The sequence below is a fragment of the Pagrus major genome, chromosome 16, assembly GCF_040436345.1.
Source record: "Pagrus major chromosome 16, Pma_NU_1.0".
NCBI lineage: Eukaryota > Metazoa > Chordata > Actinopteri > Spariformes > Sparidae > Pagrus > Pagrus major.
In genome coordinates, this window is record NC_133230.1 from 8,957,430 (window position 1) to 8,974,288 (window position 16,859).

General features: G+C 42.1%; 2 protein-coding genes across 3 annotated transcripts; one reads left to right on the plus strand and one right to left on the minus strand.

The window, feature by feature from the left end:
- Nucleotides 1-1,434: 1,434 nt before the first annotated feature.
- tmem62 (transmembrane protein 62) lies at nt 1,435-8,757 on the plus strand. The gene is made up of 13 exons (XM_073483707.1): nt 1,435-1,719; nt 2,113-2,224; nt 2,799-2,936; nt 3,417-3,462; nt 3,941-4,082; nt 4,617-4,741; nt 4,851-4,973; nt 5,222-5,377; nt 5,610-5,769; nt 5,986-6,184; nt 6,275-6,370; nt 6,641-6,759; nt 6,995-8,757. The coding sequence occupies exons 1-13, from the start codon at nt 1,519-1,521 to the stop codon at nt 7,310-7,312; spliced, it is 1,935 nt and encodes a 644-aa protein (XP_073339808.1). The 5' UTR covers nt 1,435-1,518; the 3' UTR covers nt 7,313-8,757.
- An 893-nt stretch (nt 8,758-9,650) lies between these two features.
- ptgr2 (prostaglandin reductase 2) lies at nt 9,651-13,499 on the minus strand. 2 transcript variants are annotated; one of them, XM_073483710.1, is made up of 9 exons: nt 13,444-13,499; nt 12,568-12,605; nt 12,327-12,445; nt 11,940-12,131; nt 11,646-11,816; nt 10,580-10,789; nt 10,163-10,372; nt 9,998-10,037; nt 9,651-9,902 (listed from the first exon to the last, which is right to left on the minus strand). In XM_073483710.1, the coding sequence occupies exons 2-9, from the start codon at nt 12,602-12,604 to the stop codon at nt 9,838-9,840; spliced, it is 1,044 nt and encodes a 347-aa protein (XP_073339811.1). In that variant the 5' UTR covers nt 12,605; nt 13,444-13,499; the 3' UTR covers nt 9,651-9,837. The 2 variants fall into 2 exon arrangements, with proteins under 2 accessions (XP_073339811.1, XP_073339809.1); XM_073483708.1 differs by lacking the exon at nt 13,444-13,499 and having other exon boundaries at nt 12,568-12,847.
- Nucleotides 13,500-16,859: the final 3,360 nt, after the last annotated feature.

Here is a 16,859-nt window from a genome sequence, read left to right on the forward strand (position 1 = left end):
TGTTGAAGTTGTTTCGATTTTAAAGGTGCACTGTGTCGTTTTGGGGAAGATGTATTAATCAGCGGAGAAGGATTTTTTTTTGTTAATGTCTGAACAAAGTAAATGAACAAACTCTTTGTTTTCATAACTGAATAATCTGAATAAACAAACTGACCTTAAAGGACAACACAATGTCATGCGGTTTTACTTTGTTTATATTTGGCGGACCCTGCCACCTTACTTTCCTCTGATATTGTGAGTTTGAATTTCACAGTGCACTTTAACGCAGTTTTTACATTTTAGATAGAATACAAAATAGTAGCACGTACCCAATCTCTATTTATCCCATTACCAATACAATTTTGAATAATGATCAAGCAAGTCACCAGTTAATTCTCGAGCTGAAATTGATTATGGTTAACACCACATTAGTTTCAAATGGTAATCATCTGTAATCCCTGGAAACATGCCGTATAAAAACCTTCCTAGGAAATCTAAGATGAACATTTATAAGCAGGCAGATCAACAATATATGAATGTTAGTGGAAATATCACTGAACACATCATCATGCTACATTGTCAGGTATTAAAACACGCAATGCAGAGGCACACAACATGCAAAGCAATAAACTGGGAGCATTAATGTTAAAAGAAAACAGTCAAACATTATCATACATACATAAATTATCAGTACATATCTTATTAGTCAACTTGTATCTCTACAAACGTGGTAATGTGTTGTTTTTTGTTTATCATCATATAACATTACATATCCAGTATATTAAATAGTACTTACTATCATTGTGCAGTATATATCCAATACATATTATTACATACAGGGTTATATTATTCCCATACACCACATAGCAGTTTTAAATCCTGTTTATATATATGTTCATATTACCTTAATGTCTATTACTTTAAGATTACAAAGCCCACTGAGGCAATGTGATTGTGATTGTGGGCTATATGAATAAAACTGACATTGACTTGACTACTCTGAAGTACCTTGTTGTTGAAAAGTATATAACATATAATAACTTGCCTTAGTTTAGTTTGGTAACATCACGCCCCGGGTCGGGACTTCGTGTTATTCCCACTAATTCTCGCGATGACAGGTGCAGCACGATTGCGATCGATTGCGGTACCCGGAAAACAATGTCAGAGTGGGAGCTCTCTCTCCCAGCGCACTTCCTCTCCCTGGTGGTGACGTTTCCCGATCTGACCGGTCAGTGTGCTGTGTTGGTAGCTGGTGGGTAGCTAGCTGCTAGCTAACCTGCCGAGCTGCCTCCTCCGCCTCTGAAGGCAGCCGAACTGAGCCGTGAATGAACCCCGCACGTCAATGCATCTCAAGTGGCCCCGATGGCAGCGACTGAACCGGTCTGAGTGAGAGCTCTTAGCCATGTAGCGAAGTGTTTCACAGTATTTGTAGTTAATGTTAGTGTGATTCGTGCCCTTAGCTATTTCCACCAGTAGCTAGCTTTTTTCTGTCCGGGACAGACGGCGGCAGCTAGCCCCCTCTCTCGCCACTACAGGAGGATGCTGAAGCTGTTCGGTGCGCTGGTTATCCTCGGACTGGCCCTGGCGTGCATCACCTCCTGGGTGCTGGACAGCTATGACACGGCTTGGCACCCTAAACGGAGCGTTCAGCACCCGACTGACGGCGACGGAGATCCCACTAAGGGGACTTCTCCACCATTTCCCGGCAGCGAGTTGAGCAATATATTCTGGTTTATACAGGTGGGGTTTTTTATTCCGTCTTGCTAAGCTACAGCAGTAGCATTGTTTGGTCGTGCAAAAGCCATTTAAGCAGAAACAGAATGATGACATGTTAAATGCAGCTGTCTTTAATTCAAAGTCACACACTGGAGTTGAATGGGAGGTCTATCTTTAGCTCTGCAGTGTTGTTGTAGGCAGCTATAGCTGTGGTAGTTCACCCACTGAACTCTCTCTGTGAATGATTGACAGAAATGGGTCAGTGACCACAGAAGTGTGTCATTGTCAGGTAAAAAGAAAAAAGGGGTTCATCAGCTCAGTAAGTTGTAGTCAGATTTTGCACCTTTTCCAGCTGTCATCCATCCATTTGTAATCTTCTCCTCTCTCCTGATTCTGGTTCTTGTGTCTGATTTTAAGGTGTCTGACATCCACATTAGCCGATTTCATGACCCAAGACGCATTCCAGATTTTGAGAAGTTCTGCACCGACACAATCGAGGTGATCAAGCCGGCTCTCGTGCTTGCAACAGGTACAGCAAAATCCCCCTGTCGTTGACTAGCTGAACGAGTTTAAGATACTTTGACAGCCCTTGTATTGTGTTGAAACTGACTAGGTGTGGCCTTCATGTTAAAGGAGAAGTTCGCCCTCAGATGAAAATTCAGTTGTTATCTACTCACCCCATGCTGATGGAAAGTTGTGTGAAGTTTCTTGGTCCGCAAGACGTTTCTGGAGCGTCACAGCAAAAAGCCACAAGATCCTAAATTGATATTAAAGGCATCATTTACACCCTCCACACACAAGCTTGTGCCCCCATTTCAGATTTGGTGCTCGCGAACGCTTTTAGTGTAGCAGCTAGACCATTTCGGCTTGGTGTAAACGACTTCTTTCCAGACCAATTTGGGATTTCAGGGCAAGTCCCCATCTGCTTCAGTTGTTTAGGAGAATGCTGCGATGCTTAAAAACCTCCAGAAAGGTTTTGTAGACTAAGAAATTTCCCCCACCTTTCCAATCAGCATGCCTGAATTTTCATTTTTGGGTGAACTTATCCTTTAAACGCACTGCTGCCATGTTGTGTCTCAGCTGCATCTTCTTCCGCTCCACAGGGGATCTGACCGACGCTAAAACAGAGAGTAAGGTGGGCTCCCTCCAGCATGAGGTGGAGTGGCAGGCCTACCACAACATCCTGAAGAGGTCGCGCGTGATGGAGCGCACTCGGTGGATAGACATCCGTGGAAATCACGGTAACTCACTGGTTGAATGGAAACCTTCCAGAGAAGGGAGTGTGCAATTAAGATTATCTGAGGAGCCCATTAACTGTGGCTCATTTCAGCTTCACACAGGAAGTCAGCCTGCCCCCTTTTCTTCGACACTGCTTTCCACTTTGTAATTGGATCGCGAGCTATTAGATGTGAAACAAGATATCTTTACTGTGGAACTGTCAAAGAAAGAAACCTAGTTATTGGCTCTGGAGTTTCTCTGGCAGCTTTTCTGCCGTTATTGATCGCAGTTGTTGATGTGTGTCCCGTCGGTTTATCTGTAACAGCAGATTTTGTTCGATATCTTGCTGTAATGTGAGCAAATCTGATTCCTGGATTAAATATGTGTCACTCCGTGGGGAATTTCTTCATCTCGTCCTGAGCAGTAAATCTTAAAGTTTGTCTTGTCAGTGATCTCGTTTGTAGTTCTGATAAATCTCACAATTATTTCATTTCTTCTCATAGATGCCTTCAATATTATGTCATTGGAAAGCACCAACAATTATTACCGGTCAGTATAAAATGGTCTACACTACACCTAAATGCCTGATTTACATACAGTCAGAATCCACTCCTGCATGTCTTTTATTAGCAAGCTGTGTGTGAAGTCGATCAGAGGGCATAGTAACTTCAGTGCCTCTGAAACATGAGTAGCTGCAGACCTACTTATTGACAATAATCCAAGCTGTCAGAGCTTCCTGAGGACCAAAATAGAAGCAGAATCTACACGAACTCACCGGCTCTCTTGTACTTTTGACACAAATTATGTTTTATGTTTCATTGCTGCTTCTGTTAATGCTGATTGATCTTTTATCTCCCTAATGTTGCGGTCGTCCTCAGCAAGACGGACTCTGTCTCCCTTGCAAGGCTAATTTATTCATTTAAAATGCATTAAATTATCTCAGAAGTCTATCAGGACTGGAGCTGCTGGCTCCATCCCAGACCGCAGCGTCTTGCTGCTAACGTAGACCTTTTTAAATTTTTTCTAGGAAATACTCAGCTAACCAGAAAGTCGGCTCTTTCCACTACGTTCACAAAACTCCCTTCGGCAACTACTCGTTTGTCTGTGCGGATGCCACGCTGACTCCAGGACCCAAGAGGCCGTACAATTTCTTTGGTATTCTCAACCAGGTACAGCGATCCACCACTCTCTCTTGACAGAACAGAAACATTCACTGACTTTGAGACAAACGTCAGAAAGCAGAGACACTTTGAAAACGTAAAAAGAAAAGTTTAGTTTGTTTAAAGATAAAATATGTAAGAATTCTGCAATAAAATGTCTAAAAACGACTACACCCATGCTATTATGTTCAAATCCAGAGAAATTCACAAGTTTAACGGTGTGTTTAATTCATTCGCCTGTCGCTGCTTCCAGGTTAGGGAAGATTGCAAACTAGACTAAACATAACATGAATAAAACATCATCTCATCTGTGAACATTCGAGCCTGAGTCACATCAGATTGATTTTCATTAGCAAGGGTGGTTGTTTAATGGTGCGTTCACCACCAGCGAAGTGAGTTTGCCGTGGGGTCATTTGTGTTTATTCATGAGTGTTTATCAGCCAGATAACTGAATTAGCTGTAAGATGAAGCACTTAAACATTGTACATACTGAAAGTAATGGAACATAAAGTTATTATAATGCGTTTCCTCCATATATAACAGACTCAAATGGACTTGCTGGACACGTTCAGAGATGAGAGTCTGAAGAGCAACCAGTCGATCTGGTTCGGCCACTACACCACATCCACTGTCGTCTCCCCTTCTCCAGGAATTCGGGACATGATGAGGTAAGAAAACCCGGGGTGTTAGAAGCCAAACCAGTTTTTCCAAGTCATTGTGTCAACATTCAATAGAAATGGTTACTGGTTTTATACCCTTGGACTTCTTGTGTTTCAGATCTGCTGTTGCATATCTGTGTGGTCACCTGCACACACTGGGAGGCCTGATGCCCGTCCTCCACAGCCGACATCCCCAAGGCACCCTGGAGCTGGAGCTTGGCGACTGGATGGACAATCGCAGGTACGGAAAAAACAACAGGGTCGTAAAATATCTCTTTTTTTCTTTTTACTCCTCTTGTTATTACCTGGTTTTTATCACCCCAAAGAAACTCACGCAGCTGTTCGGCCATCTTTACTGCAGGTCTTGTAAAGTCAAAAAAAGAGATCCTACATAGACTGTTTAATCCTTTTTTGCTGAGTTTTAATCAGCACCATCTGAGTCTTTAAAAGACATAAATGTAACTTTATCTGTCTCACATCTGTCTACAGGTACAGGGTTCTGGCCTTCGACCACGACCTGCTGAGCTTCTCCGACCTGAGGTTCGAGCAGTGGCCTGCAGTGCTCATCACCAACCCCAAGGATGCGCAGTACCTTCATCCCGGAGTGGAGCCGCTGGGTCGGATACGCAGATCGACTCACATCAGGTTTGTGTTCTAGGCATCGCTACACCTGTTTTCAGTTTCTCATGAATTAATGCTCTTATTTAAATGAAAATGACGAGCATGTACTGTACGTGTATACTCTGTAATTGTTGTTCATCAATTGTCAAACATGCTTTCAAACTAACAGCAGTAGGTGGAAGATGCACTTGGTCCCCCCCTTTGTCTGCCCTCTAATTGTAAATACTAAAACATTCATTTTCTTGCTTCTCAACAGGATCTTGGCCTTCTCCGAGGCCCAAATCACAGCGGTGCACGTGAGCGTAGACGGGGAACCTCTGGGGAAAGGCCACTCTGCCGGAGGTCCTCTCTATGTTCTGCTGTGGGATCCAACTCTCTACCTCACTGGACTGCACACCATCAGAGTTAAAGTGGAGGTCAGTGCTCCGTTCATTTATCTTTCTGAGGCTTTTAATTATTTCATAGGTCTTGATTAAATTTGGTAACTTTGTTTGCTTGAGTTGAATTATGGTTCAGTCCTGCACTGTGGCTCAGACACAGTACTTACTATTGATTACTGGCAATGTGCATACTTTAATGTGCTCAGTCTGACTTGACAGTTTGCTTTTTTCTTATCTTTCTCCGTGATTAAGGACTCGGCGGGCCGGTCGTCAGTGCGGGAGCAGCACTTTACTCTGGAGGACGACCTGACTCCCAGCTTCGGTTTCGTGCAGTCCTTCATCCTCCTCACAGACCACTACATCCTGGGCCGAGTGGCCTTCATATTCATGATGCTGCTGAATGTCGGTGTGCTCCTGGCCTTTAGGTTCCTGCGCGTTCCTACTGGGAGAGGTGAGCTCAAAGAAAATGCATCATCGTCATGTACAATAATTGTTTCTTTTTTGTACAGTCATACATTTTTGCTTTGTCTGTCATCTACAGGTTTTTCCTCTCAAGTTTGTATGTCGCTCCAGCTGGTCAGTACAATGGACACCTTCTACTACTCTCTGCTGCTGTTCAACCTGTGCACAGCCTTAGGTGGGTCAACTCCTCCTCTTGTTCCCTCTTTGTCTTGTGCTTCAGACAGAACCTGCATCTACTTTCAAAATTGTATTGCAACAGAAAGATCTGCAGTGTCTGTGGATTGAAGACTCACATCTGCTACATAATGTAGCTCTTACACATTAACAGTGAGATAAACAGAGGCAAAAATTAGATAGTTTTGTTAAAAAGCCACTTTGCTTTATAAGAATTCCTTATAATCTTGCATCTGTTTCTGTTTAAATAAGTCCACCTCTCCTCCCTCAGGTCCGTGGTTCATAGGAGAGCTGATAGACGGCCATAGTGGCGCCTGCTTCGCCTTTGGGGTGTTCATCGATGGACACTTCCTGGAGGGCAGTCTCACTTATGTTGTCGGAGTCGTTCAAGTAAGAAAGTTTAAGTTTTAAGTGGAAGTATGTCAGTTTTGTGCTCTGAGCTTGTTCCTGCTGCCCCCTAATGGCCAAAACATAAGTTATTGCCAGTTTATTTACACTTTTAAGTTAATATGTTCCACTGACCTATTAGTGTGTTTTTGGTTCTGCACTACATTTATACCTTATGCCAATGGTTGCCAATCCTATTGTTATTATAATAATCCCCATCCTTCTTCCTCTCTACCAGCTCCTGTTCTTCAACATGCCCCTCACCTCTTACCTTTGCTGGAGCCTCCACCACCGTTGCCGCGGCAACACCTTCCGATCCCACTTCCTGCGGCCGGGCTGCCGCTGGCGGACTCTGGCGGTTCACCTCGTCATGCTGCTGCTGCTCACTTGGCAGGGGCACTCCTGCTACTTTCTCCTGGAGACCTACGGCCCCATGGCCTTTTTCCTGTCTCCTGTCCGCACATGGGCGCTAGGCCTCAGTCTGCTACTGGTCTACCGCGCCTGGACAGGCCCCGCCCCTCTCGTTCGCAACAGCAAGAGCGTCGCTCCCTCTTGACAGTAATTGCACTGTACCACCACGATTCCCCTCGAGCCTGACTCACAGATATATTTTGCTGTCTCTTTCCACCCTGGAAACCTCAATCTTTCCCCAACACAGCAGCTCCCCCCTCCTTCCTTCCTTTCTCCCCTCCTTCCAAAGCCACTTCACAGTACATCACACACTATCCTGTTTCTAGATAGTATTGTTTACTTAATATGCATGTTATTGTAAAGCACCGGTGAGCACATTTCTGGCCATATTCATAGCAATGTGTACAGTGTAAAAAAAAATACAAATACCTTGGATACATTGAGGGTGAAAAAGCCTATTTATGCTTTGTGAGGACTGGTCCGACGTGTGCCGCAGTCAACAGTATATGAGCTGTATCCTGCTGTGGTTTAAAGCTGACTCATTTACTTGAGCTTTAGCACTTTTTGGAAGTGTTGCCTTGGCCGAATGCCACTTCACCACTGCCAAAGGATGAATAAGAAAGATTTCACCTTTTATTCTTCCCTCTGAGAATCATTTTCCATTCACTAACGAAGGCTGGACGTGCCAAACCGATCCTCGTGTTTACCTTCTGACACACAAATCATGTGGGGACGAAAGGCATCATTTTGTATACTGTGAGCTTTTCCTAACTCCCCATGGCTGACAGAGCGTGGTACATACAGTAACTCTGGCGAAGACGACCTAGACGATCATACTTTCAAGTTTATTCTACACATAATTACAGCAAATCAACGACAAATCAATCAAATACTTTAGTTTATCTCTGTACAAGTAGTTAATGATTGAAAGTGTTTTAAAGAAATGATTCCATTGCACACAACTGCCACTGTAAATCTCAATATTCGCATTGAATAGTCATATCAGAAACATGAATGCCAGTTCTTAGAAGAACACAAAAAAAACAAAGTCGGCCTGGCTCGACGTGCTCCTTCAAACGTGACTACAGGAAGCAGCTGTTTGTTTCTCAGGAATGTGAGCACTTGAACAATAGGCTGGTCCCAGTAGTATTTCAGGACAATGTTTTTATACTCCATAGTAGCTCAGCGAAACTCAAAAATCACGTTAAACGACCGAGATGTGTGGTGGCTGAAAAAACAAAATGAATGTGTTATAGATGTGGTGAAATGAAATGAGCCAGTACTATACTGTTTTTATTTTTTTTAATTATTTATTCCTTTTTGATTGTATTGAGTGATTTATTTTCCCCTCTTCATGTTATATATATATATATCTGCACTGGAAATGGGCATTCTTCACCTCCCTCATGGTCTGATAAAAGGAGAATTCCCTGTGTTTGAGGTTATTCTGACAGCTGTACTGATCAGACTGTGAATTTCTCTTCTCTGGTGAAGGTGTTGAGGGCAGTTAACTGTGTCTGTTGCACTCTAATTGAATCCTTTCTCGCCAGTAGTCGCAGGTGCCGGATTCCACAAGAACAAACTGGGCTTTACAAAAAAAAAAAAAATAGGGCGAAGACGACATTTATCAAGTCTTTTAATAGAAGCAATGTTCCAACAACCATACCCAGCGTGAGTGCAGAATAATTGCACCATGCCGTGATCAGACATGCAGTTTAATATTACAACAGCTGCCAGACAGTGAGAAAATTAAATTATGTGCACTCTCGCTGAGAATGGTTTAATAACTTTTTCCTCTCTCTCTGCATAGACAAGTCTGAAAGCATCACCAAGTATATAGATATATTTAAAACTGAAGGACTCGGTATTGTACCTCTCAAAAGATATGTAATCTGTCCACAAGGAGGCAGCATTTAACTGAATTGCGGGGTAATCGGAGATGACTGCATTTCACATCCACCTCCAAATTATGCATGGGACAGTTTTTTTTTTTGTTTTTTTTTAACAGAAAAAACACCTAAACCATATTATGTTAAGCTATGAACCTGGTTGTGATTGTTCTGTACTGTACACTGATTTGACTGTACACAAGAAACACAGGCATCGACTCCACCGAAGAATATAAGCGATGTACTGGTGTTCACTGAACTCGTTCTTCATCCCCTCCTGTGTTCGAACACTGAAGCATACGAATGAAAAGATGACGATTTTACACCTGCCACATATTTTTCTCGTGACAACTGAAATTAGAGCCGACCACTATTTTATTTTGTTAATGGTTTATAGTGCTGTGGAATAAAATGTTCATTACAGTAAATCATATACGTTGTGCTTGTCTTCACATTGGTGAAAAACGATGACGTGTGTGTAACACATAGGTTAATATCACGAGGTGGTACTGAAATGTTTTACACATTAATCACCTGCTGCATCAGTTTCCAGCAAGTATTAAAATTCAAACTTCATTTTTGTCAAGAACACAATTTCAGAAAAACATGATTTTCCATTTATTGTTCATAAATGTAACCAGCTGGCATCAGCTAAGCAATCCATTATCATACTTGAGTTCATTAAGTTAGTGTTAATGGCAGTGATAGAAAGGCGAGTGTAGGTTAATTTCCCAAGGCGTCTGGTGAGAGCAGTCACTTGTGGCAGCTACAGTGATTTCCTTCACTCCGATACCTTTATAATTTGCTTGCCAATGTTTCCCCCTTTCATCATAGAGCAAAAGGCATCTGCAAGAAAATGAAAGAATGATTCAACACCTGCCAGGATAATAAAAATAAAATGATACAATAAAGAAGAATGCTTGAATTCAAAACCCCCATACCTCCCATGTTTTCTATGCCATTCACCACAGTTTCCAGCACCTGTGGAGTGCAAGCAAATTAAAACTGAACAATGCAAGTAGAAAGATGGGGAAGAGACGTGCATTCTGCAATCAAAACAATGACACCACACAGTCAACCACACACTGTCATCATTTCCTCCTTACCTTTATTTGGCCTGATTTAACCCACTGGCTGAGCTCAAAGAGGGCAGCTTCTGCTTTGTTCATGTAGTGCAGCACCATAAATCGCTCCCGGGTGATGTTCTTTCTTCGCAGGGTTTCCTGTATCTCCTCGCTCAGGGGCGGAGGATACGGCACATCCTTGTTGTACTGCGAGATCTGCCCACACAGGATCACATGGCTGCCGCTGTTCATCTGGAGGTAACAAGAGGGTTGGAGGTCAACGTGTGTGAGATGTGAGAGGAGGAAGCGCTACAAGATCTGCAGCCATTACTTCTGATTTAGTCAATTCTGGCAGCACAGTTAGGAAAATAAAAGCCAACGAATTCACACGTTTTCCAGCCAAATAAACAGTAAACGCTTTGTTATGCTCTGCACACACAGACACAACTCAAGCAGTACCTGAGTGATTACGGTGTCGCTGATGGCACCTCCCACGTTATCAAAGTAAACATCTATCCCATCAGGGCAGCACTCCTTGAGCCTCGTAGGGACGTCCTCTCGGCGGTAGTTGATGGCAGCAGAGAAGCCCATGTCTTCCACTAAAGCTCTGCACTTCTCATCAGAACCACAAATCCCAACCACTCTCACACAACCATCCAGCCGGCCGATCTGGAAGAATAAAAGCAGGGTGAAATGATACGATCAGGATGTCATTGCTGAGTGTGGTTTCGGAAAAAATAACTGATAGTTTCCACCGACCATCTTGTTTTATCTGTCTTACATTTAAACCCAATAAAAAATCAGAAGTATTTTCGCTTCCTCCACAGATACTGGATACATTTTTAAAAAAAAAACATTCTCCGATATTTTTAATCTACATTGAACCCGATCCTGTTTTTATTGTACTGGGAACTTCAGACTGCACGTCTGTATTAAAAAAGAGCACAACAGCAACTTCGTTTACTGTGGTTTAATAAAAGCTGACATTTTTTGTTGACATTCTGGAAGAAGAGCGAAGTTCCCATTCTCAAACTGTGGCTCCATTAAATGATCAGTACCCTTCACCTCAAGAAAATGTGGTTCTCTCTGATGACTAGAGTCCCATTTCATAAAGGTCTGGCTGCCCCTCGCCTGTTACCTCAGAAACAACCCATAATGGATGCTCTTTGTGTACTCTACTGGCCACTTTTTCTGTTTTCTCTTTAGTTTTCTATCATTTTCCATTACAGCCTATTATTTGTATGTGTGTGTGTTTACATATGTAGGGTATTTATTGTCTCCGTTTGCTTGGTTTTCCCTACATGAACATGCAGACTGTGTTCTCATGTCCTACATCTTGACACTGTATTTTGATAAAACATACTTGACAATAAATTCAGAAATGTATTAACCCACACCAATTATCTACTTGAAATCTCAGCATTGAGACCGTAACTGGTAGAAAATGCAGCACTTCACATAGCTACAGCTGTATACAAGACATCACAGCCTTTATAGACCCAAATCTGAAATTTGCTGTATTTACCTGTCCAGCTATGGAGCCACAGGCCCCAGCTGCACCACTCACCACCATGGTCTGATTGGCCCCTTTGGTGATATTACCCTTCTCCCTCACTCCGAACAGTGCAGTGAGGCCTGTTATGCCGACTGCGCCCAAAAAGTGAGACAAGTGCCCATCAACCAGCTGTGACTCAACCTGCAATACACAGAGGGAAATACCACAGCTGCATATAGTAATTGATGTAAGTATTCATGCATGCATCCTCCTTTCTGCAAGAAGAAACATGACGCAATGTTGACACACAGTATTATACCACACCTTCTGTAAGACACATCCTTTCATAACAGCGTGGGTCTGCCATGGCCAGTTGAAGCAAGTGACCACATCTCCCTCAGCACAAACACTGCTGCGGCTGGACTCCACCACGCCGACACCTCCTCCATCCACACACTCAGACAGCTGCCATGGAGTCAGGTAATCAGCACCGGTGTCTTCATTCATTCTGCATCGCTGTGGAGCAAAGACAGAGGGATGCAAAGGAGTGATGGATATTTAAGCTTGTGCCTTTCACATATGCTGCATTAACCTGTCTACAGGTGACACAGGTGGACTAAAACTCTGATGCATATCATTTGTTTTGTACAACTTTTTTTTTATCTTAATATAAACAAGCAGACAAGATCACTTGACTGGCTGCATAAATACCATGTAGGGGTCGACTGAGAGGTAAAGTGTCCTAACAAGAACTTCCCCATCTTTCAGGTCAGGTGCTAAAGTCGTCTCCTCCAGACGGAAATTTGCAGGAACTGGCGCCCCGTTATTACCTTTCATGAGAATTAGTGGTACAAGTTAGCCACACGGGTGCAGTAATATTGCAACATGAGACACAAGACAATAGGTCAATCTTTTGTGGGGGAAAATGACATGAAATGAAAAGCATTCCTACCGGGGCGTGAGTTGAGGACGACTCTCTTCACCTGCATCCTTGAAAAGCAGCGTGACGTTAGCTGAGTGGTACCAGATCTGGCAACAAACGTCAAGTTTGTATGTGCGCTGCTGTCACGGTCTCAAACTGTGTGAGTGATTTACACTAAGTAGCTACACGAGAAAAAATGTCCTGCTGATTGCAAAAGCTATTGTTGAATAAACAACAGTGTGTTTACATTGCTGTAAGCTAGCAGAAAGTCAACACACCAATGTGAAAGTCTCATTTAGCCCAATGCGAGAGGCGTCCCTGTGGCGTACTTCCGCCTTCGCTTAAATCCTGTTAGGAAGTTGCACCGGCCTATTTTTAAAAAAATTTTTAACCGTTATGGCGCGTGCGTAATATCACATCTATGGCATTAATATATAAGCTAACGTTAGCTTATGATATGACATTTTTAATAATCTAAATGCTAACGTGAGGTAGCCATGCGAAAGTGCGACATTATCCCCCCAATATTCCGGTGCAGTGGAGGTTACTATCTTGCCACACACAGTCAGCCTTTCCCTAGGCGCCGTGAAGGCAGCCATGGCAAATCTGAAACGGTACGCGTCCTCAATAATCTATTTTATTATTCCACTTCATCAATACTGCAGCTATTTTACATATTCAGCTGTGGATTCAACTACATTTTCCACCACGAGCGCTGCCGCCGATGCAAACGGTCCGTTTCTCGCCAAAGATTAGAGTTGGAGACGCGTTCATGTCCCATAGGTGGATTCCGATATCGATTGCTAGCTAAAAGTGTTTCAAAGTGGAGCCGGGAGGTGACGCCTTGTGGAGGAATCTGAAAAAATAAAGTTTTATTTGTCAATCCAAGCTGTTACACTGGCTTACCGTCAACTTTCGCTGCAGCAGGGCACCGTTAAAAACAACAACAACAGGGAAATGAAGACTTAGAGGGACACACTTTACTGTAAGTACTGCAAGGCTATTAACGTATGCATGCCATGACTACTGATGGTTTAGTACGCTGTTGTTAGCCACATTAATGTGTCGTGATTATAGTTAGATTCACCTGGCCTGACCCACCTGTAACCCCTTCACACACACATACACACACTCACACACACACTCACAGCACACCCCACGTGTCAGAATCCCAGAAAGTACCAGAAGACGCCCGGTGTGTCATACATATTACATCACCTACAGCTAAAGTTTGTATATGTATCCCTCTGCTCACTCATAGATACCAGCCACCTACATACACCTGATTTGTTTTACATCAAGATCCTTGCATTACTCCCTGAGAAATTGGAAGAAATTGAGAAACGCCCTATCTCACTGTGTTAAAGAAAGTGAGAAAAAAATTCCTGGATCTTTCCCAGATCCGCACCAAAAGTTATTGGGATCTATTTTGGGCTGAGACCCAGCCTACATCCAAGTTTTGTGGAAATCGGTTCAGTGGTTTTTGTGTAATCCTGCTGACAAACCAACCAACCACCCACCGAACTGACAGGGGTGGAAACACAACCTCCAACTCCTTTTCAATTAAATGTGTGGACTAAAAAGATGACATCTAATGAGGGCTGCATGATATGGTCAAAAAAATTAATCATGTTGCTATTAGTTTGACGGATATTTCGATTGCGATATGATTCACATTAGTGGGAATGGTCCTTTTTGCATGACATTTTTCATTATCATCATGACAATGTGAGATTTGTTGGGTCTGTACCACAACAGACATGTTTTTAAACATCTGGAGAACAAGACTTATAGACATCTCTACACCACTACAGTACTTACCATGCACATTTTGTGTTTTTATTTTAAAAAATGTGATTTGGATATCATGCCCAGCCTTATTGCGGTTTTGTTTATCTTTCGATTAACTGCGCAGCATAACTTCTATTCTAATAAATTACTGATGAATGATCCGTCATTGCCTAATTATTAACCGACTTCAAATCAACTGGTATCAGCCTAAAAAAAAACATTGGTGAAAACGTTGTTTGACACAAACACGCATTTATAGTGACACCACAGCTCCCGGTGCACTGACAGCGTCATCAGAGGCGGGCATGTCAGTCTGACCAGACTTCTTGTCAACTGCATCTGTGAATGTTTTCAGGCTTTGCAGGTTATTTTAAGGGCCAGAGAGCAGAGGGAGAGACTGGGAGAGAGAAGGCAGCCCTGTATAGTCTGGCAGGTACATGCCTGGTCATGTCCAATGACAGATACTGCAATATCTCCTGCATTATTTATTTACTAAGGGACAGACAGTTTGACTTCCCATTGCATAAGCACCATCATTAATATTATCAGTGCTTTTTCTTTTCTGTTTTCTTTATCTGCTGAACGACTAATCAATACATTTACTTAAAGTTTCAGCTCAAGAATGAATCATCAATTAATGTGATAATATGATTATTCAGTTGGTTGTCTTATTAATCAATAGGCAAACTGTTTCAGGACAGCTGTATACAGATGTGCGTTCGCCTCATGGTAGTCGGGGTCACTTTTTATCTTGTTTTATGTGTTTGACATTACGCCACTGAGGCCACAGATTACCTTGCAACATTCGGGCCTGGTTAGGGATTCACTGGGTATTGTTTCATCCTGATATGAAACTCAATTGAACAACTCATACAGATTTTAACACAGCTAAGGCCAGATAAACTATTCATTTTATCTTGAAAAGGGCCCTTTCATGTCAGACTAATTTGATTGACATCACAGGAAAAGCACAGGTGTGACTTCTAACAGTAGTAACAATTACTCTGTTGAGCATCTTTCACAATACCTGCTCCCTGAACCTGGAACACCTGGAGGAAATGCAGCCATTATTATCAAAATATCTGCTGCTGTGCATTTTCATTATCTCGAGATAACAAAGATTGTTTTCTCATAATACAGATTCGACAACAAAATAATCCAATATCATGAGGAAACAGAGGGGTTTTCCCTCGTATCATTGTAGCCTAATTTCAAGATAAATTAACATGTTATTATGAGAAAACAAGCTTTGTCACCTCAAGATAACAAAAAATAATCATCTTGCGATCTCGAGATGACGGCATTCAAAAAATAATTGCACCTACAGTCGTTATCGCCTCCGTAATTTTCTGACATTTCACAGACCAAATAATAAATTGAGAGAATAAACAACAGAGTAGTTGCAGCACCAGTTTACTTAATGTGGCCCCCTCCCTACAAACACAGTTGCCGCAGAGGTGACTTGGCCGACAAATCTCGTTCTCCAGATGTAAAAACAAATGTTTGTGTGATACAACCAACCCAGAAATGTCATATAATAATGACTTTAAGATTTTATTCGCAGTGAAAATGAAAATTATCCTTGCTGCTGATGATGAATCTGTTTCGATCTCAATGTCCATCAAAATGATTGCAGCATGATTCTTTTTATTGTGTAGCCCTATTTCAAGATTCAAGAGAAAAGTTTGTCTCTCTGGTTGTGCAAGTACAATGTGACTTTCTTTAACTGGGAGGCTCCACTCCGAAATAGTAAATAATTAGCTATGTTAAATGCATGAAGTAATAAAAATATAAAGCAAATAAAATGTGTAAAGGGGAATAGGTATAGTGGGACAGCAGTGCCGTGCCGATTTGAGTGCATGAAGTCATTAAAGGAAAAGTGGGACAAGCCAAAAACATGAAGATATCTTCAAATTCATGGATTATTTTTTTAAATATTCAACTTTACACTCACAGTTAAGCTGATATTGTCATTTGTAATGAAAAAAATAGTATTATATTCAAAACAAATGCAAAATAGGAGTATTTTAACTAGTGGACTTTTGGACCTTGCTGTGTCTATTTCGGGGAAGAAAATTTTGGCTAAGTAAACTAGGTGTTCACATTGTTTCACTTTTAAAGGTGCACTATGTAGTTTTGGGGAAGACGTATTAATCAGAAGAGTAAGATCTTTTTCTTTTAATGCCTGAACAAAGTAAACAAACACACTCTTTGTTTCCATGACTAAATAACATGAGTAAACAAACTGACCCTAAAGGACAACACAATTTCATACTGTTTTACTGTGTTTATATGTGGCGGACCCTGCCACCTTTCTAGCTTCAAACAGTGTTCTGGGGACATTATTTTCCTCTGAGAGCAGCCTGTTTATTCAGTTATGGAAAAATGTGTGTTATCGCCTGAATATTAAAATTCTGGGTTTGAGTTTCTTCTACACAAGTGCGTAGTGCCCCTTTAAGGATAGCAGGGGACACAGAGGTACAGAGCAAAGACTTTGTGCAAAAGCAATAAGCAACAAAAGGGGTCGACAT